The sequence below is a fragment of the Sphaeramia orbicularis genome, chromosome 15 (assembly GCF_902148855.1).
Source record: "Sphaeramia orbicularis chromosome 15, fSphaOr1.1, whole genome shotgun sequence".
Taxonomy (NCBI): domain Eukaryota; kingdom Metazoa; phylum Chordata; class Actinopteri; order Kurtiformes; family Apogonidae; genus Sphaeramia; species Sphaeramia orbicularis.
This window is the reverse complement of record NC_043971.1, coordinates 17,856,909-17,883,087: the sequence shown is the minus strand read 5'-3', so window position 1 is coordinate 17,883,087 and position 26,179 is coordinate 17,856,909. Positions and strand designations below refer to the sequence as shown.

Genomic DNA, 26,179 nt, shown 5'->3' with positions numbered 1-26,179 from the left:
CTGTGGAAGCTGCAAGGTAAGCGTGTTTATTTTAAGGCCGTAAATTATTCTAAAAAATCTCTGTCTTGTTTGTTTTTAGGATTACATCATTATAGTAAGAAGAACTGCTACATGAATTTGTTAATATTCTGCAGCCTGACTGTTGGATTGGAGGTGCAGAGGAGAGTGTAGGCAGGGTGGTGTGGGTGGAGAAAAGTGTCAGGAGTGATGCGTGACAAAAAAGCATCTACGAGTTAAAGGGAAGGTGTACAAGACGATAGTGAGATGGCAGCAATGAGGAAAATTTAATTAGAAAGACAATATATTAATTAAGGATCTTTTAAAATACATTTTAAATAGTGATTTGTGGTGTAAAACAGGGGTTTCCTGAATAGAATACTAGAGAAATTCAGGTACACATCTAGTCTGTATGTGATTAGTACATTCAAATGATAGATTGTGATTAAAAATATGTGAATCAATATTTTTTTAAAGTGTAGATCAGGTCTTCCAGTCAGATTTCAACGCTCTGACTCATTTAAATATATGCATGAATTTAACAGTTATAATATCCCGGACAGGAAGTCAGAGGGGCACCTGTTGAGTGAGCTGTTCCGTTGCGGCAGACGAGGGGTGTTGTGGTCGTCCCCACCAGCCGGGGTGGGTGGGAGTGGAGGAGGACCGGGTCGGCCTGGTGGAAGAGGGGGTGCACTCCCACTACCTGAAGAACGTGAAGATGGGGAGGAGACAGAGGAAGGCTTGGCATTGACCGAGGGGGGAGGAGGGGGCATATCGCGGGGCATAGCTGGTCGATGTCCACCCCCAGGGGCTGGTGGAGGTGGTGGTCTTTCATCAGGGAGTGGGGGTCTCCCTCCTGGAGCTGGTGGTAATGGGGGACGGTTGCTGTTTGGCGGAGGAGGAGGAGGCGCTGAGAAACCCGGTCTCGATCCTGCTGAGGAGTTTCCTGGTGGGGGAGGGAGAGGTCCATGCCTGCCTAGTGGAACACTAGGAGGTGGTGGTGCTGAACAGGGACTGGGTCTGGGGCCTGCAGGAAGTGATGGAGGAGGTGGGCCCGCACGAGAGGAGAAGCTCTGGTTCGGTCGAGGGGTGTTGGGTACAGGAGGAGGGGGCCCTCCTGCATTGTCTGGTCTGGAGGAGAAGTTTGGTCGGCCTTTGGGGAGATCAGGGACGTTGTTGCGAAGACCACCAGGGGTCCCCGGGAGTTTTGGAGGGCCGCTGGATCCTCCTCCAAAGGGGCTAGGACCAGCAGAACGACCTCCTGGGGGGAGTATAGGTCCTCGGTTGGGTGCTGAGTCTGAAGAAAGAGAGAATGGTCACTGTTAGATTCAATAGTGGACCATCAACTTCATAACAACCATATATCTACGAGGTTCTCTATATTTAACACTTTCAGTGCCATGGGCCGATTAAATCGGCTTTACGAAAACAACCTGTAAAGTGCCACGGGCCGATCAGATCGGCTTTGGAGAACACGCCATATTTGTGTACAAACAAACCATCCACCCCCATTTCTTTCTCACATTTCGATGACGTTCTTTCTGTGTCCCCCTTTTGAGACCAAGCAGACGGGAATTTGAGGTCACGCGACCGAATAATATTTTTATATCTTTTTAATGTTTCTTATTCTCCGGTGTTTCATCAGAGGGAGCCCTTCATGCCGGGGGGCGGCTGTGGACTCCGGAGGCTGTGGCGCCTTCTCTCACTGGGGTCCGCTCCTTTCTGGTGGGTGGGGGTCCCAGTTGGCCCTCTCCCACTAGTTGGGATGCGGGGCTGTGTTGCTGGTGCCTGGTCGCTGGGGTCGGCGGCTGCCTCCTGGTGCGGATGGCTCCCTGAGACAGCGCCTCCTAAATTGATGTTTTACTTTTACTTGTATATTTTTGTTCTGGTCTACCCGTGCTCAGTCAGTCTTCTTAAGTATGTGTGAGCTTGTGGCTTTGCATGTATATGGGTGTGTGTGTGTGTGTGCGTGTGTGTGTGTGTGTGTGTGTGTAGGTGTGTGTGTGTGTGTGTGTCTGTGTGTGTGTGTGTGTGTGTGTGTGTGTGTGTGTGTGTGTGTGTGTGTGTGTGCGCGGGGCGGTACTGATTTTTAAACTGATATGTAAAGCACTTTGTGCTACAGTTTTTAATGTATGAAAAGTGCTATATAAATAAAGATTATTTTTATTATTATTATTATTATTATTATTATGAATTATGCAAATTACGATCAATAATGAATCGGCTGCGTCCGGTGCGTTTTGAATCTAATTAGCAATCGGTCGGATGTTACTGAGCGGTTTCCTGCAGGATTCTTCAAATATTATAAAAATGACGCGAAATACTGAAAAACGGCCAAATTCTGTGGCACTTTTAAGGCTTATTAGCCCCTTAACTGTCTGGCACTTAAAGAGTTAAGGACACTATATGGCAGGGGTGTCAAACTCATTTTCTTTCAGGGGCCATATTCCACCCAATTTGATCTCCAGTGGGCCGGACCAGTAAAATAATAGCATAATAGCCTATAAATAATGACAACTCCAAATTTTTTAGTGCAAAAAATAACATTAAATGAGGAAACTATTTCTATCCAAAACAAAAAAGATGTGAATAATTGGAAAAAATGAAATTTCTGAAGAAAAACAAGTACAATTTTATCAATATTCTGCCTCAACTTATGATTTTTACATGTGCATTACAGATCAGATCTACCAAGGCACAAAACAGGCAGAATATTGTTAAAATTGCACTTATTTTTCTTTAGACATTCCAGGTTGTTCATATTTGTTCAGGTTATTGACATTTTCTTGTTAAAGGATATCAGAATTTAATGTTCTTTGCAATAAATCAAAGAGAAAAAATTGGTGTTGCCATTATTTCTAGGCATAATGTCATAATTTTTTTCACATTAAACCAAGAAGAAAATTTGGAGTCATTATTTCAAGGTTATTATGCTATTATTTTTGAGTTTGATGCCAATGACTGTGAATATCTTTAGGGTAATTTTTGCATTTTGCACTTGTAAATTCATCTCGTAGGCCAGATGGGAACCGTTGACAGGCCGGTTTTGGCCCCCGGGCCACAGGTTTGACACCTGTGCTATATGGAGACAGATAACACATAATTCTTCATCCATATTTTGCACTTAGTCTGGACATGCTAAAGAGTGGTTGTACAAAGGATTTATGGTGTGAATTTGGTATTTATGAGGGATTTATGGTGTGAATATGGTATTTATGAAGGATTTATGGTGTGAATATGGTATTTTAAAAGGATACAAACTCATGTATCAACACACCAAGGTTACACAATACACACAACACGTATAAAATATCCTAATGGGGCAGGGGTACACCAGCTGTTGTTTACAGTTTTAGTCAAAGGAGTCACATGGCATTAAAGACAGTGACATCATAGTTACAGTCCCCTGTCTGAAAAGGCTGTTAAAGCAATGACAACATTCTAAATATGGTGTTGTCTTAAAATGATATTCTTTCAGGCGTCTAACGTATGTTGATAGCAGTACATTGTACAGCTCATATGCCTATGTGAACCCCCATCTACTGTAGCCAGACCACAATATTAGAGACTGAATATTCACCTTTTAGAGCAATGTTTAATTAGTTTGCACCTTTACCTGGTAATATTTCATCATTAATATATTTTGCTAGATGTGTAATTGGAAATTGTTAAACACCTCCTAAATAAAAGCAGAAATATAATCAAATATGAGGAATTTTTATCAGAGGTGCGGGACTCAAGTCACATGACTTAAATTGAGACTTGGTTCACCAACACTGACAACAGACTTAACTTGACTTATGCCAAAAAATTTGATGAGTTAAGCATGTGAGATCTACACATCTCTTAAGTCACAGTTTTATGAGCTCAGTAAATACAGGCCTGCTTAAAGTTAATCCAAGGTTTTTTTTTTTCAAGAATCTGCTTTAGCTTCAGAAGGAGGTGAAGTTGAAACAACCCATAAAATAACACTTCATAACAAACATTCACAACCAACACGTTACAAGACACGTGTCATTTACTTAACATCTAAAGCAGTGGTTCCCAACCTTTTTTGGCTCAGGACCCCATTTTAACAACACACATTTCTGGCGACCCCAGCCATTCAAAACAGAGAATTTTTTTTTTTGCTAAAATTAATTTGTTTTTGTTAATGCAATAGTTTGCTATACTATGTTGCAAATAAATATTAATTTTAGATGACATTTAGGCTATATAACATATATTATTATGAACGGAGGCAGAAAAGCCAGGTTGAGATTACTGCATAATGTGAGAATTTTATTTTCCTTGGTCAGGATATGTACAGTCAGTCCAGCTTTGTCATGTCTTTTATGTATTATGATTGTCTCTCTCACCTCACCATATATTATTTATTAGTACGTTTTTATTTTTATCAATTACTAGAAATATCAGGCAACCCCATTTGAATTCAAGGCGACCCCACGAGGGGTACTGACCCCAAGGTTGGAAAACACTGATCTAGGGGATGAAAAACTGTTTCTGAAAAGTAACTAAAGCTGTCAGTGGAGAAAACAGGGTAATATTTGCCTCTGAGATGAAGTTAGAAAGATTAAGTTTTAGAAAATACTGGAACTACTGCAGTCTAAAGCCCTGAGACTAGTACTGACTGACTTCTGCTTTTACTTTGGAGCCTTTTACAGAAAACCAATCTCTATTGTAGTTCATTTAGTGACTTTATTGTCCTCTTGGATATTCTCTTTGGATCTGTGGCAACTGTCAGACAAATACCACAACAGAAAAGACACTCTAAACAAAAACAGACATTTCACAACAAAGTGCTACTTAGGATCCTTGTAATTGATGGCTCGACTTTTCATGTGGGGCGGATCATCAGAATTCAATCGTATGACTGGACTGGCTTGACTTATAGCTCAAATTGAATTGACTGATTTTAACCACAGTAACTTGGGATTTCTTTAAAGACTTGCATACTCAACTGCCATCTCTGCTTTTTATTTGCATGTGGTCATTTTACATGAAATTATTCTCTATTCGCTGAAGTTAAGGATAGTCTGAATATCCTGATTTTGTTCGTATCACAAAGATCTATTGCTGAAAGGATAAGACAATCTACACACACTGTCCCTTTTAATACAAAAATAGTCATTGAGCTAATGCTTTCTATTAAGTTCTTTCACTGACAGCAGCTTTCACAGAACAGTACATCCTGCCCCAGCCTGGAAGTCAAATAAAATAAATGTTTTGTTTGTTTTACCATTGGAATCTCTGTTTGCAGCAGATTTCAGTTTTGGCATCCCACCCGCAAACAGGCCTCCTAAACCACCAGGAGCCCCTCCACCAAAACCTCCTCCTCCTCCTCCTCCTCCACCACCACCACCACCACCTCCCCCTCCTCCACCTCCTCCTTTGGGTTCTGAAAAGATAAGCAGAAAACATTAATATTCTTCAGACCACTATAACAATTGCAAAAAAATGTAAAATGACAGGTATATTTACTGCTTTCTCTCCATTATGTAGACAATAAACAGAATCTTTGTAAAGTATTTGGTGTTTGGTCGCAAACTTACTATCTAGTTGGGGGCCGCTGCGGTCATTGGTAACAGTTTTCTTTAGTTTTGAGCCTTTACAAATGTCAGACAGCAGAGCATTCCTCCCCTGTTGTTCTGAACGGTTCAGAGTTGGCTTTTCTGTGTTGGCCTGAAACAGACGCAAAGCGAGTCAAAGTTACTGAGACAAAATAAAACAATTAACTTAAGCTCCAAGAATCATCTGATTAATAGCTTTATTAACCTTGAATACATTAATTTATGCCAAAAATAAGTGTAAATACATTATTTCAACATGATTTAACCACAAGGGGTCTCTACTGGACAAGGTCATGGGAGGACACAGCAGCTGCTCTCATTGGACAGACAGAGAAAAGACAAACAGATCTCAGTTCTCTTGTTTGACGGTTCCCATTCCTCTGACCTTGAGAGGCTCAGAAATCGATCCTGTCTGCCATCATGACGAATATTTCAGTGCTGTTATTTCCTCAGGCAAAGATCCTGGAGGTGGCTTAATGATGGAGGCCAAACACCACACCATCCTACATGAAATCTTCACCCACTTTATTCAAACAGAAGATCATAAAAAGACCTGAGACAACTAAAGGAACTAACACAGAGGATATATGTGGGCTAAAAACTACACTAACCAAGAAACTACAAAACCTCATCAGGAAGATATGTGTCATTTCCCGCTTTAAAACTGCATTCTGATCTGTAGGGCTAGGTAAAAAAAAATTTATTTGATCGATTTTGGATTGATTTTATTTTAATTTTGTGTTATCGAGTAATAGTGGATGAGATCAATTTTTCAGAGCGGGATGGTGAGCACCTGACCCGGGTACCATCTAGGGTTGTAATGATGTCATGGTTAGGGATGTAACGATTACCAGTATAATGATAAACCGCGGTAAAATTGCAGATGGTTAGTATTACCGTTTAAATTCTAATTATCATGATAACTGTGTTTGATTACCGCACTTTTAGGGGAGAAAACGCCCATGTAAAGCTATGCTTTTTATGTCAAATATTTGAGTATAGTTTTAATTTATTACAATTTTAATTTTCTATACCTAATATTTGGAACCAATATTCACTTTTAAAGTCTTTGAAAAGGTTCCTTAAGCATCTGTGTGTTATTTATGCAATAAATTATATACATTTTTCAAATCGGATTTTGTATTTTTTTGTTTTCTGTCCTTTTGTGTTGATATAGTAGGTTAAAGTGAAAAAAATAAAAGACATTAGATAGACAAAGTTGTGCTGAAAAAAAGCTCCCAAACATGGGTATAGTAAACATTTGTTTATATAGTATATAAAGGCAAAATCAAAAGTACTGAAAAATGGACAAAATAGGCTCAGACCACTAAGGATTAATATTTTAATGTTTCTGCCAAGAGAAGGTACATTGTGTCTATTATTTTATTTGGTTTTTTTGTTACTGTTTTTTTTCCAAAATACAACTTGTTTAAATTATTTCAGTGTGTGTATTAGTACTTTTTGAACATTTTGAGCACAGTTTCAACAATACCGCGATAATAATGATAACTGTGATAATTTTGGTCACAATAACCGTGATACAAAATTTTCACATCGTTACATCCCTAGTCATGGTGTTACGATAAATCACGATTTTAAACGTCACAGTTAATTAATCGTCAAGGCTGCCAAAAACCCCCTCATAAAGTACAGTAGATTAAGAGTAGAATCAAAGACATGCCAATATGCGCTTCCCCCATGGAACGAAAGCAACGTTACACAAGCACTGTATTCAACATTCCATGAGTGAAAATGACAGAAGGATGCCCCCTTAAACAAACGTCCTGCCCCCTCAAATGAAAGTTTGCGAAGTTTCAGGAGGTAGGGAAAAGGTAAATGAGTTTCACAACAGCAGGAAGACAAGGGATGTACGGTCGTATGGTCTGCATGTACCCATTCTGAGGTATGCGTGGCACAGACCGCACCCCCATGTATAAACCCCTGCAAAATAATCGTAGTAATCATGAAACCGTGATTATTTCTCTGACGATAATCATAGCACCAAAATCTCTAATCATTATATCTCTAGTACTGTCTGGTCGGCGGAGGTGCTCTGAGAGGGGTCGTGGAAGCCGGTCGTTCAAGGAATATTAACTTGGATCCACACTCAACTATAGGTGATAGTAATGTGCCTTAATACTAGGAGCCACCAGCCATAAAAACAGAATAAAAATTAATAACAAGTCCGTTCTGAGCCACATTCATTCTGTCCCGTTCATTATTTAAGATTCAGGTATGTACTGCTGAAATTTCATATTTTTATTTCCTTTCTAATGTCAATGTTGATACCAGTATTGATGTGTTGCATGGCTGTGGTAGTCAAATAATCAGGTTACAGCTCAAAATTGTAATTTGGTATCACTAAATAAATCTGAATGAATATTGGATATTGGATCAGATCAAATTAAATCATGATGAATTGATTCAGAACCTTATGAATCGAACTGATTAAGGAAATTGGCCATGATACCCAGCCCTATTGATCTGTGAATAACCTACAGGATACTATTTGTCCTATTATTGTGTATTTGTTTTTATCCGTTTTAGTATATTTTATCTTGTATACTTATATATTTTTACTGGTTTTATCATATCTTGTATTTTTGCCTATTTACACTGAACCCATAAAGACCCGGTGCTATTTTTGTGGCAGTTCCCAAATGACTTTTTCTCTATTTGTAAGTTTTCTGAAGCGATTTATCACCATCTATTCTAATATACAGCACTTTGGGCACTTTGCGTTGTTGTAAATGTGCTACATAAACAAATTTGACCTCGCCCTTATTGCACGTACACTAGATAAATGGGTGGTTATGAGATGCAAACATGACTGTGCTATATTTTTTGTTTTGTCCTTATGGAGGACATTTATACATCCTGTTTTGATAGTACAGCACTGCATGCACCATAGCACCAGACTAAGAGCTGATCTAGAAATGCAGGCGTCATCAGAAACAGATGTCGCTTCAGATGACGGCCGAGAGGAAATCAAGTCTCATTTTACTAAAAAATGTGCTTCCTCATTTCTCCTTGTCTTGCATCTTTTCATTGTATTTCTTTCGCTCTCAGTGGGAGGGACCGAAAAATAAGTGACATGAATAAGGCAAAGTGACATGAACATATAGCACAACTCACCAAAGCGAGGGTCGGAGGAGGGGGGGGCCCTGGGGGTGGAGGGGGAGGAGGGGCCGGCATCTTGCTCTCTCCACTTCACTCTGTCTGCACTGGACGCCGCACCCTGATGGAGATATCACACGCTCATCAATAACCCAACATCAACATCCACCAATAGGGCAATTACAATAAAACTCTATTATTGATTTTTTTTTTTCCAGCTTACATGCAATGATACACCGACAGTTAAATGTCAGCTATGAGAAACTTAAAATGTGTCAAGTTGTCAAAAACAGAACCTCAAAACCCGCCTTTGCAAACATTATTCTTTCACAGATTCATGTACATTACCCCATTAACATCTTTCTTTTCTCTACCATTAGGGCTGTCACAGTAATGAAATTATAGTTACAAATGACAGTGATCGGTCATTTAATTGCCTTTTCCGTTCATTTTATGTCTTCTAAGATTGCACACAAAAACTGGTAAGGAAATATAAATGGAACAATGACATTTCTATTAATTTAATCCTGTGGGTGAGTAGGTGAATGGAAACAATTGTCACGACTGTGCAAAACATTACCATTAGCTCTAATAATTGGCAGTTATCACATTTATGTGTCCTACTGTGGAAATGATTATTAGATCATAGTAATTGTCTTTAGATTGCTTCTCTTATCTGCTATTTAGAACAACAAATGTCAGTTTAGATACAGTTTATTGCTTTATTACATTTTTGAAACAAATATTTTATGATGTTTTGGCTGATTTTTGACTCTCATTTGCACATAAAAACACTCCGATGGCTCTACAAGTTATATTTAAGACAAATGTTGACGTGTAAAAACTCAGTCACAGTGGTCTAATAATTTTACACACACAACAGGTACACACCTTAACAATATACAGGGATGGAATATATAGACCCAGACAGCAGTAAGCCAAATATTTAATGCTATTCAAAGGACTCCCAAGAAGGCTCTGTAGAAAAATTTTATTTACACAATGAATTGGAGAGGAAAAATAAATTCAGCCTTTCAGCTTATCAACCATTTGACATGTTGGAAATGCCTTTGACAGTAGCCTTTAGCAGTGTAATGACATTTGGTGTGTTGCAATTCTGCACAACTCTAGTGAAGTTAAAGTTGGTGCCCACAGCATTGCACAAACAACAGCAAGAAAGATAGTACTCACAGAGAAGTGCAGCTTGAGTTGACTTTATGTGTATGTGCAGCAATAAAATACACTATATATCAAACTGCAAAAGCACTCGGAGAGCGCAGACCTCCATCAAGGCAGATCAGTCGACCCCCTCCCCATCACCACCAAAATTTGGTCAATACCTCTGCCAGGAGGTATTGTGATCACCTTGCTTTGTGTGTTTGTTTGTTAGCAAGATAGTTAAAAAAGTTATGGATGGATTTGGATGAAAATTTCAGGAAATGTTGATACTGGCACAAGGAAATGATTAAATTTTGGTGGTGATTGGGGAGGGGGGGACGACTGATCATACTTGGCGGAGGTCTGCGCTCTCCAAGTGCTTTTCTTGTTTGTTCCTTGTGCCCGTATCAACATTTCCTAAAAAATTCATCAAAATCCCTCCATAACTTTTTGAGTTATCTTGCTAACAGACAGAAAAAAAACAAAAAATCCCCCCCTCATCACCACCAAAATTTAATCATTTGTTCCTTGTGCCCATATCAACATTTCCTGAAAAATTCATCAAAATCCCACCATAATTTTTTGAGTTATCTTGCTAACAACCCCCCATCACCACCAAAGTTTAATCATGTGTTCCTTGTGCCAGTATCAACATTTGCTGAAAATTTCATCAAAATCGTTCCATAACTTTTTGAGTTATCTTGCTAACAGACAGACAACCCCCCCCCCCCCCCCCCATCACCAACAAAATTTAATCATGTGTTCCTTGTGCCAGTATCAACATTTCCTGAAAATTTCATCAAAATCCTTACATAACTTCTTGAGTCATCTTGCTAACAGATATACAAACAAACAAACAAGCAGACAGACAAACCCAGATGAAAACATAACCTCCCTGGCAGAGGTAATAAAACATAAATAATAACTAAATGGACTAAAACACCCCCCCTCGTATACTGACCTGCACTGAAGAAAAGGCAGCCAAATAAACTTTACACCAAACCGATTATTAACAAAAAAAAAAGTATTTAACAGTAAAGATATCTATATATAACCCTTGGCAATGAACATGTAACACTTCCACACACTTCCAAATATACTAGAATTATGAGTCGATAGTCATCCCACTCATTTTGTAAGAGGAAGTGCAGGTTTCTAAGAAACATACATCTACACTCCTGTAACCTGCCCCGAGAAAAAGGACAGCATTAGATGGAAATGTGTAAATAAAGTAACAAGAAGACTTAAAAGAAAAAGCCTGAATACAAAAGAGTCTACGACAAAAAAAGCATAAATATTTAAAGCAAAACACTGAATTCAACCCCTTTCCTCCACAGAGATACTCACACAGTCAGCTGAGTCTCTCACTTCACTTTAACCATCCTCTAGAGGCCTCTTACTTCCTGTATGCTGCTGACAAACAGGAAGTCACCATGCGGCTCCACTGCCGCAGCCATCCGGTTGGTAGGATGGTGATACCTCCACATCACAGCTACACATATTCTTGACCTCTACAGTACATCTCAGCTACGCATCACTCCGTTTGCCTCCTCCCTGTTCTCACTTTCTTCCAGCTCTACATCACTCCTTCACAGTCTGCATTTGTTTTAGCACCACTCCTTAACTTCCTTCCCTTTTCTGCTCATCACCGTTGTGGTGTACAATTTAAAAAAAAACTTCTTTACTTGTTACCTGGTGATCTTTGCAAGTACTTTTTACTTGACTTATGTCTCTAGAACAATGATAGTGAGACAGTTCATCCTTTTTTTTCCAAGTTACAAACCCCTTTTTGAATGCTTTAAAATGCAGTAAAATCTAAAACACATGATTTATTAACTAATTTGTCACTTTATTTAACTGCTAGATGCACAAGGAAAAGAGTTTAAGTGTTTTCACCCGCTACCTTAATTGTATTTTTGGAATACAAACAGATGTAGACCTTAATGCCTTCAACACTCACACTGACAGAGACATGTTTACCACTGTGCTCCATTGCCTTTCCTATTTATTATGGCTTTTAATCATTTGGGAAGTGGGGATACACATTTTTGCACTTTTTCCATGTTTTTTTGGCTATTCCTGTAGACTTTCAGCCTTTGTGATTCTCTTCTTCATAATATCCATTTTCAACAAGACACATGTGGATAAAAGGCAGGACACTCACACTGTGACTATGAAACCTGGCTTTTGTAACTCGTTCAGAATGAGGCGTGGTTTTGTTGGGCTGAAATAACCATGGATTTCCAGGGCCTCTTCTCTAAAAGGCTCTAACGTTCCAATATTCGCCTTCACAGTGATAATACTTTCCCACATATGCAGGTCTGCTATGAGGGTGTTGATGACGCACCAAACCATCACAGATGCTGTTTTTGCACCTTTTGCTGAAAATTCTCTAGATGGTCTTTTACATCTTTGGCTTGTAGAGTCTGGTGTAAGTGTTTTTTTCTGGGGTTTTTTTTTACTGAAAACAAGCTGGAACGTAGACTCCTCTGACAACTGCATGGGTTTCCACTGTCTTTCTGTCCATCTGAGATGAGATAGAGTCCTGAAAACTCTGTTTCTGCACAGAATCAAAACAACTCTGCTTCTGGATGCAGCGGACGACTATGTTATGTGAACTATAGTTTTCATGTAATGCCACCGAAGGGGTCTGAGGTAGTTAAAGCCCTTCAGACTCCCTAAATATTTTCACGATATAATTTGCAATGAGAAATATTACTTTTGAACTGACTGTCAATTGTCTCATGGAATTTGTAAGGAAGTGTTGAGCCACAAACTATTAGGGGTGTGTATTGGCAAGAATCTGGCGATATGATACAAATCACAATACTAGAATCACGATACAATAAATCACGATATATCATGATACTATTAAAAGGGCAGTTTTTTTTTTTGTTTCTGTTTTTTTTTTTTTAAAGATTATTTCCTGGAAGGATTGAATTGCACCAAAAATATGTACAAATACTAAACATATTTTAATTTCAGAACAGGATCTAATGCTATATCACAACATATTTCTAATTCTCCTAGTTTCCAAAGGAACTACTATCTGCCTCTCAGACCGTAAAAAGTGCTTTTAGGATGCTTCAAATAGCCATTACTTAATAAAACAGTGTTAAAGAATAATAAATAAGATACAAACAATAAAGAAAAACAAAAAACAAAAATAAACCTCCGCCATATCTGCATTTGAATAAATACCTAAAAATATTGATACAGTACTTTTTAATATCGATACAGTATTGTGAAATGAAATATCACGATATATTGCAGAACTAATATTTTTCTAACACCCCTACAAACTATTGTTATAAAGACAAAGCATTCCAAATCCTGATCCCTTCACCTGTTACCAATTAACCTTAAATAGTGGGATGTTACATAACATTTGAATGCAAATACGATGAATACTTTCAGTGTTATTTTGTCACTGTCTCTATTATTTGAGGGTGTTACAGGCATAAAGTTCTAAATGTATTCTAAAAATATAATTACATTGATCAGTAAAAAGAATAAAAATGTTTTCTCTGTACTAGTGTCACTTAAATAAAGGTTTGAATGAATTAACAAAGTCACATTTAATCATAATAGTGTTAAAGACTCAACTGAAGGCTAATCCTGTCCTAATGTCTATTTTTGCCTTTAACATATTATATACAGTACACATTAATGTTACTCTGACACATAGTCCCACATAATAATTCCTGGTCAGACTTTATTAAGATTAGCTGTTTACATTTATCTTAAATTGGTCGTCACTTTTTTTCCAAATATAGACCATGAGGGGAAAAATAAGCCCCTCAGCAAAACAGGAATAAACCTAACCACTGTGCGAGAGCCAACCATAAAAATGACATGTTCAGTGCACATGCTTCACCATAATAGCTTAAAGCTGCTACATGTTCAAATGATTTCTGCAGCATAGTTCTCTGGATATTGTGAATATGCACAATGCAGAACGGATAAATGAACTCTCTATTATTACTGCAGTTCTACTTTTTTTTTTTTTTTTTTTTTTACATATGAACAGGAAAATAGTTTATCACTTTGTGCTGAGTGAATTTGATAGATTTCAAGATGAATTTATAAATCTTGATAAAATAAAAGGATTCATTAACAAAAAACGTAAATACAAGCTAAAATGAATACTGTAATATGTACAAAATCACTCAGCCATTCACATAAAATTAACAATATTTCACTCAGTAATGAGCTGTAAACAAAGATTACCAGCATTTACTCCTCATTTACCTTTATATTGATTATTAACTGCCAGCTGTGGAGTCACGCAACAGTAGTAAATATCTATAAAATGACAGCGTATTGTTGGATTTTAAGTAGGACATAGTGAAGATACCATGGTCACTACTTTTTACAAAGTACTGCAGCAGTCAAACAGGGTATTATAATTCTCATTCACTAGAATAATGAGTAGTAAATTATTTCAGATAGAGTGATCGATTACTCAGTATTTTCCGGGTAATAACACTGGTCTACAAGGAAAATGCTTCCAGAATAAAAGTAATGAAATTTTACCACATGAGAGTCACTGATAAAAAAAAATCAAGTAAAAAATGCTGGTTGGCTGAACTTTCCAAGATACAGCCTTGGGTCAAAATGTGAAATTCAAGAATTAATGAGAGAATTGGTTTGACTCAAAAGAAATATTTGTCTCAGAGCTACAAGATCTACTTCAAAACACTGTCTGCACATTAGAATACATTCACTTTACAGGTTCTATTTAGTGGAAGATTTATAAAACTATTATATAAATGTACATAAACCAATATATATGTGTAATAACACTTAATCATATACCTTGAAAACATCAGCAAACCGGCACTTTAGTCATTTATTTTCCAATTAATCTTATTAAAATACGTAACATTTAGCACATTTAATCTCTGAAGCAAACCATTTCTAAAAAATTGTAGACCAGTGTAATTGATTGTGCTGTTGTTCAAGTAATGTATATGATTCCACTAATCAGTGCTTTCCCTGACAAACTAAAAGTAAAATTAGAAGTAAAACTAGCAAATTTATCAAAACAAAAAAGTAACACATGAATAGTTATGTGCTTGTAAAACTAACAAAAACTGAGTCATAAACTAAAGTCAAAGACTAAATAAAAGATTCAACTCTATAACAGCCCAGGCCTACGTGTAGCTGATACACATTGACTTATTTCCTGTAGCAGTGATGACACAAAGCACTGACACAACAGCAAATGACAGGGCGACACACGAAATCACACAGGAAGAAAGTAGTCAATATGAGTTTCATATGTGTTGCAAGTATTTGGTTTTGTTTGGCATTAAAGTGACTGACAGTTGAACACTTAACTACTTATGTTCCTGTTTGAGTCAACAAAGCTGAAAGAACTTCCCAGTGCATTTCAACTATGACACCAAGAGAATCACCTCAATCTAACTTTCAGTTGGACGAAATTAGCAGAAAGGGGTTTTCCTATGCAGAAAATAATGAAGTGGCCATTTCTGTTGAATTCTGCACATCCCACGGATCTCAATACAACTCCTAGGGGGAATCTAATGGAAAATATTACTGTCTAACAGCAGCTGCACTCAGGTATTGAAGTTTTCTTGCAGGGTACCAAAGGGTTTGACACACTGATCCATTTGTTATTCAAGTCTAATCTGCAGGCAGGGTGGAGATAACCACTAAATGACCACAGTCAATGCAACATGTATTCACTGATTCCGAAGACCTGTTTGTTTGACAAGTAACAGCCAAACTGTTAAATGTGATTCCCTGATCACATAATTATTAAAACTCCTACAATATGTTGCTTGTAAAAAGCAGGACTGTACCACTTCCAGTTCATTTTGAGCCAGGAAAAACCCTGAGCAGAGTTGGCAAAAGTACATGCATTCTTTACTCACATACAAGTAAAATTACTAGTAAGAGTAGAAGCACTAATTTAACTTATTTAGTCAAGTTAATGTACAACATATTGGAATGTTTCTGCCAACAAAAAGTACATTGTGTGTGTTATCTATTTATTTATATTTTTAAATACAACTTGGTTAAATTATTTCAGTGTGCATATATAACTACTTTTGAGTACTTCTTCGAATATTTTGAGCACATTTCAACAATACCACGATAATAATGATAACCATGATAATTTTGGTCACAATAATCGTGATATGAAATTTTCATATAGTTACATCTCTAGCTACATACAACTACAAGATCTGAAATGTACTCAAATGGTAAAAGAAACTGGCTGTTCCTGTGTAAAACTCTCATAAACAGTGTCGGTTTTACAGGTCATTAATTCTCTGTAGGATCGAGTCTCCCTGTCCTGTCTTGTTGTGTCTTGCTCCATCTTTTCTTGTGCTGTCTGACATTCACTGACTATACAAAAATTGATGGTGTCTCCTTTTCAGTTATTGTCAAATTCATGAAGGCTGAAATACTGAGATATATGGAAAATCATCTGCGATCCAATACAAAACACTAGTCACCTGGAATGCATGTAAAACAAAGTAATGAGTCATTTTATAAAAGTAAAAAGTAGAAAGAACATGTGTTGAAATGTTAGGAAGTACAGGGTGTTCAGAAAGTTTCTTTACAATTTAAGCACATGAACAGACAAATCTGTGGAAATTATTAAAAAATTAGAAGTAGATATCGAAGTTTTCTGGCCTTTATATGGGCTTTATATGGGTGCATGAAACACATCAAGATGGGACTGGATTTCTTGCCATGTTGGCTGTATCATATTCTCATTAATGGTGTCTATGGCATCAGTGATCTTTTGCTTCAGGTTGTTGATGTCCCATATCTTTGTTCGATACATGATATCTTTAACATTACCCCGGGGAAAGAAATTTTGTTTCAATAAACCACAATACACAGTGTGCCTTTTCTTGAGGAGTAGTCATTTCTTAGGAGTTTATTTAACAGAAACTATTTTATCAACAGGGGATCTGAAATACACAAATGCAATGTGATGAACCCCTAAAGACCCAGTGCTACCAAATGATTTTTTCTCTGTATCCTTAACCTTTCTTAAGTGATATCACCATGTACTCAAAGAACATGTGTTGAAATGTTAGGAAGTACAGGGTGTTCAGAAAGTCTCTTTACAATTTAAGCAAATGGACAGACAAATCTGAGGAAATTATTAAAAAATTAAAAGTAGATATTGAAGTTTTTTAGCCTTTATATGGGCACCCTTAGGTGCACGAAGCACATCAAGATGGGACTGGATTTCTTGCCATGTTGGCTGTATCATATCCTCATTAATGGTGTCTATGGCATCAGTGATCTTTTGCTTCAGGTTGTTGATGTCCCACATCTTTGTTCGATACATGATATCTTTAATATAACCCCATGGAAAGAAATTTTGTTTCAATAAACCACAATACACAGTGTGCCTTTTCTTGAGGAGTAGTCATTTTTTAGGAGTTTATTTAACAGAAACTATTTTATCAACAGGGGATCTGAAATGCACAAATGCAGTGTGATGAACCCCTAAAGACCCAGTGCTACCAAATGATTTTTTTTTTCTCGGTATCTTTAACTTTTCTTAAGTGATATCACCAAGTACTAAAAGAACATGTGTTGAAATGTTAGAAAGTACAGGGTGTTCAGAAAGTCTCTTTACAATTTAAGCAAATGAATAGACAAATCTGAGGAAATTATTAAAAAATTAAAAGTAGATATTGAAGTTTTTTGGCCTTGATATGAGTACCCTTAGGTGCACGAAACACATCAAGATGGGACTGGATTTCTTGCCATGTTGGCTGTATCATATCCTCATTAATGGTGTCTATGGCATCAGTGATCTTTTGCTTCAGGTCGCAGATGTCCCATATCTGTGTTTGATACATGATATCTTTAACCTCCTAAGACCCAGGAAATGTCAGCAAAGTACAGGCTTTTTTTGTTTTTTATTAAATAAGTGCCTATATTGGAAACATCATGATGCAACAGTTTTTTCAGATGCAGTTTTTAAAATTTTTATGGAATGTCCTTCGTGATGGACAGTTTTCTTTTTTTTTTTTTGGATAAAGTTGTGAAACTCTTGTCCACAAATGTGGACAGAAAACCCATAGCTGGGTCTTAGGAGGTTAACATAACCCCGTGGAAAGAAATTTTGTTTCAATAAACCACAATACACATTGTGCCTTTTGTTGAGGAGAAGCCATTTTTTAGGAGTTTATTTAACAGAAACTATTTTACCAACAGGGGATCTGAAATACACAAATGTAATGTGATTAATCCCTAAAGACCCAGTGCTACCAAATGATTTTTTTTCTCTATAGTTTTAACCTTTCTTAAGTGATATCACCATGTACTCAAATATTATGCACTGTATTTTGCATTGTTATATTATAAATAGGTATTTTCCTATATTTGATAGGTTTATTCATGAGAGATGTTAATTAGAGCTCTGATTAAAGCTGAGGGTTATTATATCAAAAACAGAGGAAACTGAAGAAAAACTATCTTTTTCTGTAAAATCTATCATTAACTGAACATAAAAAGTGTCTCTATTCACTGCCATTTATCCAACTCCATGGGTTTTTACTGGTGAATCAATGTTGTAGAAGATGACGGTGTTTCCACGTTCACTGTGGAGCCTCTGAACGTCCAAATGGGTCATATCTGATGATTATAAAAAGAACTGCATTTTTCACTAATTATTTACATGTATTGGTAGGATTAGTGGATCAATAGGTATCAAACAGTCTAGATCAGTAAATCCTTTTAATCACTGGTGGATGTTTTGGTCTTTATGGGTTAAAAACTTTGATAACCACTGAGGACATAGAACAAATCTGATTAACATATGTCATCAATTGCTTTTGTAAGAATTTTTTTAAATTCTGAAGAGACTTTGTGGACACCCTGTTTTATATGTTCCTATACTTGAAAAATCTACTTAAGGAGGGAAGTAAGTCAGAATTTATAGTGTGTTATTTCCCTGCACTATGGATTAGGACATGATACGTGTGATGTAGTGAATACAGAAAGACATCAACTTCTACCACAGGAAATAGGCCTGGGTGTTAAAATTTCCAATGCACTACACAACCTCTGTTTCCCTCTGTCTGTCTCTGTATCTCTTACACACACGATTCAAGGGTGTGGATCGTTTGAAGAAACACCGACAAGACACACACACACACACACCCATGCAAAAATAGGTCCACACATGTTTCAGTTTATAAGTGGTCATAAAAAAGGTCTTTCATCCTGCCTCTGAACCCCCTGTGCTACACAAGCTCATTAATGTCGCGCACACAAGATCATATTCTCGATGCTGTACTCTCACACCTTCATTGACATAAAATAGAATAAAATCTGTAAATATTTTAATGTCACGTGTTAGAGAATACAGCTGTTAAATATACTTTAATACCAGTGAATTAAAAAATGCTTCTTCTGTTTTGCTTTAGTGGTTTTACTATATCCAGTAAGTGACAGACAAATGGGGCGAACAACGCCTCTCTAGTTGTGAGTCTTACATTCCTCTTTTGGCTTAAGGACCTGAGCTAATTTCTACTGTTTACATTATAATTAGTATAAGTATTTCCAGGTACAGTATAGGAGAGTTACTTTTTTTTTTACAACACTGAATGCCGACAATGCAAATCACTGGAAAGAGACTGATCATTATACGCATTCCTGAACTATTTCCCAAACCTAAAGTAAACGTGACTATATATACACCACAGAGGCTAAATTTAGATCTCATTTTTCCATTTACATCCCCAAATTGCTTTTTTTCCCATAAGATCATCCTTGTTACTTTAAATAGTCTTAAAGCACTAGCATCCAAGTTAGTCATGTGTGTGTTTAAGAGCAACAAGAAACTCAAGTTCTCATCTACACTTAATATGCTTCTTTAAAATAGCCTACAGTCTTGAGTCTATAATCTTATACGTTTACAGGCAGCCACACTGTAAAATAAACCTGAGTACAGACTGTATTATGATAATACCTAAATAGAAGGTTAATGTTGGGTATAGCTAATATATTCAACACGATTAAAACAACTGTAACACTTCAATAGGTAGTTAGTTTAATGTTGTTTACTGCTTTAAGTGATGTGCACAGTGGATTAACAGTTACAATTTTGGAATATAATTAATACATTTATTATTTTGTGTTCTAAACGGTGCACTATTAATGTTGAAGGCATATGTATTTATCTCCTTTTTTTAAAATGTAATGTGCACATACTGTATACTCTTAATACAGGTCAAAGAACCCCTATAGCTGGGTAATATATGAAATTATTTTGACTAATCAAGTTTTTCTATCTGAAAAAATGAAAAAGCTTCAATCACAACATCAAGATCACTTCTCTTTAGACCTTTCCTTGTAATACATTAATTGTGAATATGTGTCTAAAGTCATTTATGGCATATATGTTAAATAAAGAAGTTGAAGAGTATTTTAATCAGGTGTTGTCTTCGGTTCATGTCACCAGAAAACAATCAATTAAAATCAAAAATTGTCCATAATACTGAAAAAAAAAAGATTTTTTTTGGCCATATTGTCCAACTCTACCAATATTCATTAAAGCTTTCATTGTACACATGATAAGAGTAAAGTAAGCCAAAAAGGTAGAGCTTTGGAAATAATTATTAGACCACAGTGACATAGTGAAGTCAATAAAAGAAAGTGGTAAAAGACATAAAATACTAGCTTTACAAATGTAAAACATTTCTGAAGTTCAATCAATCTAGAAACAATTAATACCCTAAAAACAGAATATTAAAGGATAATTTGAAGAACTATAACACACAATTTCAATAGAAAAATTACATGTGGACTGATAAATACTCTCAAAGCTGTTAAAAGCCCAGTCAAAAAAAAAAAAAAAAAATTGTTGTACTACCCAACAGAAATTATAACACAAGTCAATACACACAACACACACACCTGTCATCTGTATGCACCGCTGTAGTAGTAAACAATGAAGCTAAGCCAATAACCACACTGTTGCATCAGTGGTGTTGAGGTGTGTGAGGAAAAAAGGAGGAGGAAAAAAACCCTTCAAATGCCAAGGAAGTATTTTTACCACAAATAAACAGGTTGTGTGGTTGTATCAGTCTGTGCTGCATTCCTGTTGTTCGGTTAGTAGATTAGTAGGGAGATGGTTATCCTAAATTCATAAGTTATCAAATTTTTCATCGGAGGTAACCCAAAACAGCACACAATGTACCTAGCTTAAGTGCATAGGAATAAACGACTCTTACCTTTCTGATAACACCAATAAAACCTTGTAATATAGTCTAAAAACAAGGCCAGGAGTAGATGCACAAGTCTCATTTTGTCTTAAATTAAAACATACTGACAAGCAAACATGGAATTTCTGTTACATGATGATAAAACTATTGTCTACTGAGAATGTAAGTGTGAGTCTCCATTACTTTTTGCTCAAATCTGATTAGAAAGTAGGCACTGTGACAAATGAATCATTTTAACTGATTGGTAGAAGTTGATAGTGGGTTTGTCAACTGAAAATGCTTTGAAGAAAAATAAATTGCTCACTTCTGATGTTCTGTGATTCACAACAGGCATTTAGGAATCTATTTATTCACCATCCAGTTTGTAGTAGTAGTAGTAGTAGTAGTAGTAGTAGTAGTAGTAGTAGTGTAGTGTAAAATCATCAGATAACAAAGAACCATACAACGTGGTCAAACAAAATGTTTCTGTGCTCGAAAAGGAGTGGGAAGAAGTATAACTTATTGACTCCCACCCCTTTTTACATACTAATAATTAAATTAAATCTGCTTTCTTTGCTTTGTTAACACACCTTTTCTTCTGTATATTTTTACAATAACACAAAACATCCATACAAACCATTCATATACACTTTTTTGGTCACCTCACACACAATTAGATTTGCATAATCAACCGTTTTTTAGTATAAACTATAATATTTATTTGCACTTTAAATATTTATTACAAATACAATGATCAATAAATGTGATATCTTCTTACCATGATAATTAATTACAATAATATCTTATTTTATGCGTATAAAGTGGAATAAAGTGAAAATAGTTAATTTCAGACATAAACACCTGAGGCGCCATAAAGGGGGGGGAGGGGGGGGGGTAATGGGGCCCATAGAGCAGTGGAGGGGGTCCAGTGGATACAGGTTAGAAGTTGTGAAAATTTCATGTAAGATTCACTGTATAATAGAGGCACAGAGGCCGGGAGTCAGACATTGAAAGCATGTTAAGTTTCACTTTTGCTTCATGCTTAGTTACGCTAGTTATGGACCGCACCCCCACATATATAACTGCTGCCCCCAGCCCATGTATATAACCCCCCCACACGTGCTCTGACAAATCCATATGATACTGAATTTTATAAATGGCCCACATTGATAAACGCATACAACTTTTGGATGAGCATCAATAATATCGGCAGATTAATCACTTATCAGCTTCTTCCTGTTCCAAACTGTTCCAAAGTTACAGTTTAAAAGTCCAATATCAGACCGCTACAGAAAGAAAACCTACCAACAGGTCTCTCTATTGAAAATCATCAAGTAAAATAATAAGGTTCAAATCTGAGTGAGACCAATGGGATGTTTTATCCTTCTGAATGCAGCCCAGTGTAGTAATAAATGTGTCAGTGATGCAGGAACTGTGCTGAGTGGCTAAGCTAACATCCTGTGGTGTGTTCGCTTGCTCGCTCACATTCACAGAGCGGCTGAATCTGGCAGCAGATGTGGCTCTTCTACTGTTGTTTTAATTTTGACTCAGCAGGATAATTTTCAGGTTAACTTTCTTCAAGCGCTTGTGATGACAGAAATATTCTCTGGTAAAACATTATTCAATAAAGAAGTGTCTACATAAACGCTATTTTAAGAGTTTCCGGTTTCAAGTGTAATTTAGGTACAGGTTAGTGTTAAATTAAAGCATGAAGCACAGACGTCTCTACTAAGTAACAAAACCTGTACCTTAACAGAATTGATGCTCAGTAGAGTTGTCCAATATGATGTTATAGCTCATGATATTTATTTCACTGTTCATAAATAACACTATTTACAGCAACATTTGGACAATGCTTTGTTTTCATCCACACAGAGCAGATGTAGGCACAAAAGTTGGAAGGAAATGCAAACAAACATGGAGGAGAGTGAACATGGCACAGAACCAGGTCATTCCAGCCAAAACAAGAGCTCCTACCTACTTCTGTTGCATGGTTGTGGTTCAGCGTGAAGTTTTACATGGGCCAGAAAACCACATTTTACAAATTACAGCACAGAGAGATGCCCACAATCAAACCAATATAAGAGGATTACATGTTTGGTTTGAAGTTAAGAAAGCATTTGTTTGGTTTGCCACTATAATTGAAATAGTTTTCCATTTCATTCATATTTCATATTTTATATTTTTTTTAACACCCTGAATTGACAAATTTCAAAGACTCTACAAAAAGTAAATAAGAGCAAGTACTTGTTATTTGGTTAGTTAATATTTATTGAGTATGTTATTCAAATTATAATAAGAAACCTGCTTTTCCACATAGTCATTTTGACCTGTATTGAGACATGATATTTTGATAATTTTTTGTCACAGCTCTGGTTCTCAGATCAAACCACTGCACAATGTACCACTTCCCATAAGTTAAACCAATACAATAATATCTATTCTACATGATGCAACACTGCAAAAACAAAACAAAGCCAAAAAACAAAAAAAAGTTCATGCACTTAAAATGAACTGCAACTTTTCACTTGTAGACGCTGAATTTCTTACACCTCACTTTGTATATTTCAAGACTTGACATACCATACAGCAAAGAAACAGGTGTTCTGTTCTGTATGTGCGCTGTTCTACTGACAAACAGTACTACAAAAATACTATTATCTGAACTAAAACCTAATTTTTTACTGTGATCAAATCAAACATTATCATTTTTCTCTTGTGCGCACGTCCACACCTAAAGAACCGCTGCTTCATCTGCATAACAACTGAATACAACTGCCTTTGTGACCATAGATGTCATATGCAGAACTGTTCCGTTAATCACCGTCACTGGTGCGCTGGCATTTTTATTTAGACTGTCGAAATGTCTCAGTTCTTTGTGATTCTTTGTGATACCTTTGTGATGTAAATGACACTGGGACAGTGTTGATATTCTCTACATCAGTGCATAGAAGAATAGCACAGTCATTTTCACAAACATCAACACGTTTGGGAACATAAATGTTTACTCACTCAATTTGTGCCCATAGAAGAATCAGCAATATGTTCAGAAGGCAGTAGAAGAAGCACCTCAGCTCATTCCGCATAAAAATGCAAAATGTGAACAGCAGCCACATACAGCTGAAAACAGAAAAAAGCGGAAGATTAGCAGCATCTGAAATTTTGACAAAAAAAAAAAAAATAATAATCAGCTTCAAGTTGAACTTCTTCCTCTTCTTCTTCCTCTAAACTGACATCTACATTGCACATACAGAGAAGTCCCACTTGTGCACACACTCAGACTTTATATTCGGCACACAGCACTTCCTCTTTTTCAGTTCCCCACATGGGGATGGGGGTGGAGGGGGGTTATGTGGGGCTCCCACTGAGCCGTGGGGTTAAAAATGAACTCTGTAGAAAGGTTATATGATTTCCACATTTAATCTGCCATATTTTAACCCTTTTAAAACTGCATTTTAATTATCCTGATTAAACTACAAAGAAGCGAGAGCCCATAAATTAATGAAGACTGGACAAATATTTTAAAAATTGTTGTTTGGTTAATGGCAATCCAAGAAAAAGGAGAACCACAGGTCTAAAAGAACATGTAATTAAACATTGTAAATTTAAAAAAAAAATTACTTCCTCAAACTGCTCATGCAATGCCAAAACAACACATCAGAGCATTAGTGATTGACCACTGGTTTGTTTTACAACAGGTAAGTATGAGAACAGAAACACAGGCAGACTAGACAGACTTATTCTGATCTGACTGTAAGCGAAATCACTCATGCTGATGACCACAATGAAGAAGTAAAGCGTGAAGAAGAAGCAAACACAAAAGAAACAGAAGGTGAATAACTATATATAACAGGGAGAAAATAAGGAGAAAGATTAGAAGGGGTCCAAAATTACAGACGAAGGGGAACTGTGTGCTGCGTTACACTTTTAGACCTCTAATCTTCTTTCATTTAATTATCACATGAAACTTTACAGATGACGTTTAGACACTTGTGTTAAACAGAACTGGGATCTGTCCACTTCAAATGCTATATTTGCACCACAATTCACTTGAAATACAGTTGTGGAAAAAAATATTAGACCATCAAAAGTCATCAAAAACAATGGTTATGCAATCAAGTACTAACTCTTGTGTGTATCATGTGACAAAAACAGACAGAAAAGAAAACATGGAATGCCTAAAAGCACCGTTTTTGGCAGTACAAGTGATTAAGTGATTTTGGTTATTATCAAGAAAACATGGAAAATGGTTAGATATCAGCTCTTAAATTAAACTCTTATGAGCTATTTTTGTTGTTACCATTACATTTGTCCAAACAAATGTACCTTTAGCTGTACCAGGCATTAAAATGAACAAGAAATTGAAGAAAACAAAGGTCGGTCTAATAATTTTTTCCACGACTGTATCTGTCATCCACCACATGTTCTGAGAAATAAGTCTGGGTATGTGTTACATTGTTTAACATACTGTTTCTATTAAACTGACTGAACTGAAAGTGAATGGTTTCCAGCCACGGTGCTGAAGGACAGATCCCCTGCCAGAAGAGAAAGGGTTAGCGTAGCTCCATAGCAGCCACTTCCTGTGCTCTCCATGTCACACTTCCTGCCTCGAAACACAGTCAGCAGCGGTCTGCACTTCAATACTCTGCCTCTTGTCTCCTCTTTCCAGCCGACTACAGCAGCACAGCGTTGTCTTAAAACAGAGACACCTTGGCGTTCCCCCATGTGCTCAGCTGTTTTTCTTTACCAGGCACCAGTCTCCAGTCAGGGGAAAAAAAGTGTCTGAGCTGGTACTTCAGTAAACCATAAAATAGGCCAGTGTTCCCCACAAATGCCATTGTAATTGGCTCATGCTCCAGGAAGAAATGCTCATACTATTAAAACACAGCAAAGAAATGACAAATCAGCAAGTAGCCAAGATATCTTTAGCTAAATAAATACAGTATGAGCATAAAGTGAAACTGCATTTCGTTAAAAAGACAAGGAGACACTTCAGGGAACAGAACTTCAGTACATACTGATAAAATGACTCAGAATTAAACATTATCGTCACTCCAAAACCAACCTTGTGCCTACATCCCTGTATAACTTCAGACCGAAAGTAATTCTCAGAAATCTAGACTATTT

General features: G+C 36.7%; 1 protein-coding gene across 2 annotated transcripts in view; it reads right to left on the bottom strand.

Annotated features, from left to right (window-relative positions):
- wipf1b (WAS/WASL interacting protein family, member 1b) overlaps positions 1-26,179 on the bottom strand; it is a 36,800-nt gene that overhangs the window by 4,482 nt on the left and 6,139 nt on the right. The window contains exons 2-6 of one of the 2 annotated variants that reach the window (XM_030156657.1): positions 24,065-24,172; positions 8,703-8,805; positions 5,550-5,679; positions 5,237-5,395; positions 577-1,294 (exon numbers count right to left, since the gene is read on the bottom strand). In XM_030156657.1, the coding sequence (XP_030012517.1) occupies positions 577-1,294; positions 5,237-5,395; positions 5,550-5,679; positions 8,703-8,762 (1,067 nt within the window). In that variant the 5' untranslated portion in view covers positions 8,763-8,805; positions 24,065-24,172. The remainder of the gene's footprint in view (positions 1-576; positions 1,295-5,236; positions 5,396-5,549; positions 5,680-8,702; positions 8,806-24,064; positions 24,173-26,179) is intronic. The other variant, XM_030156659.1, reaches the window with a different exon arrangement.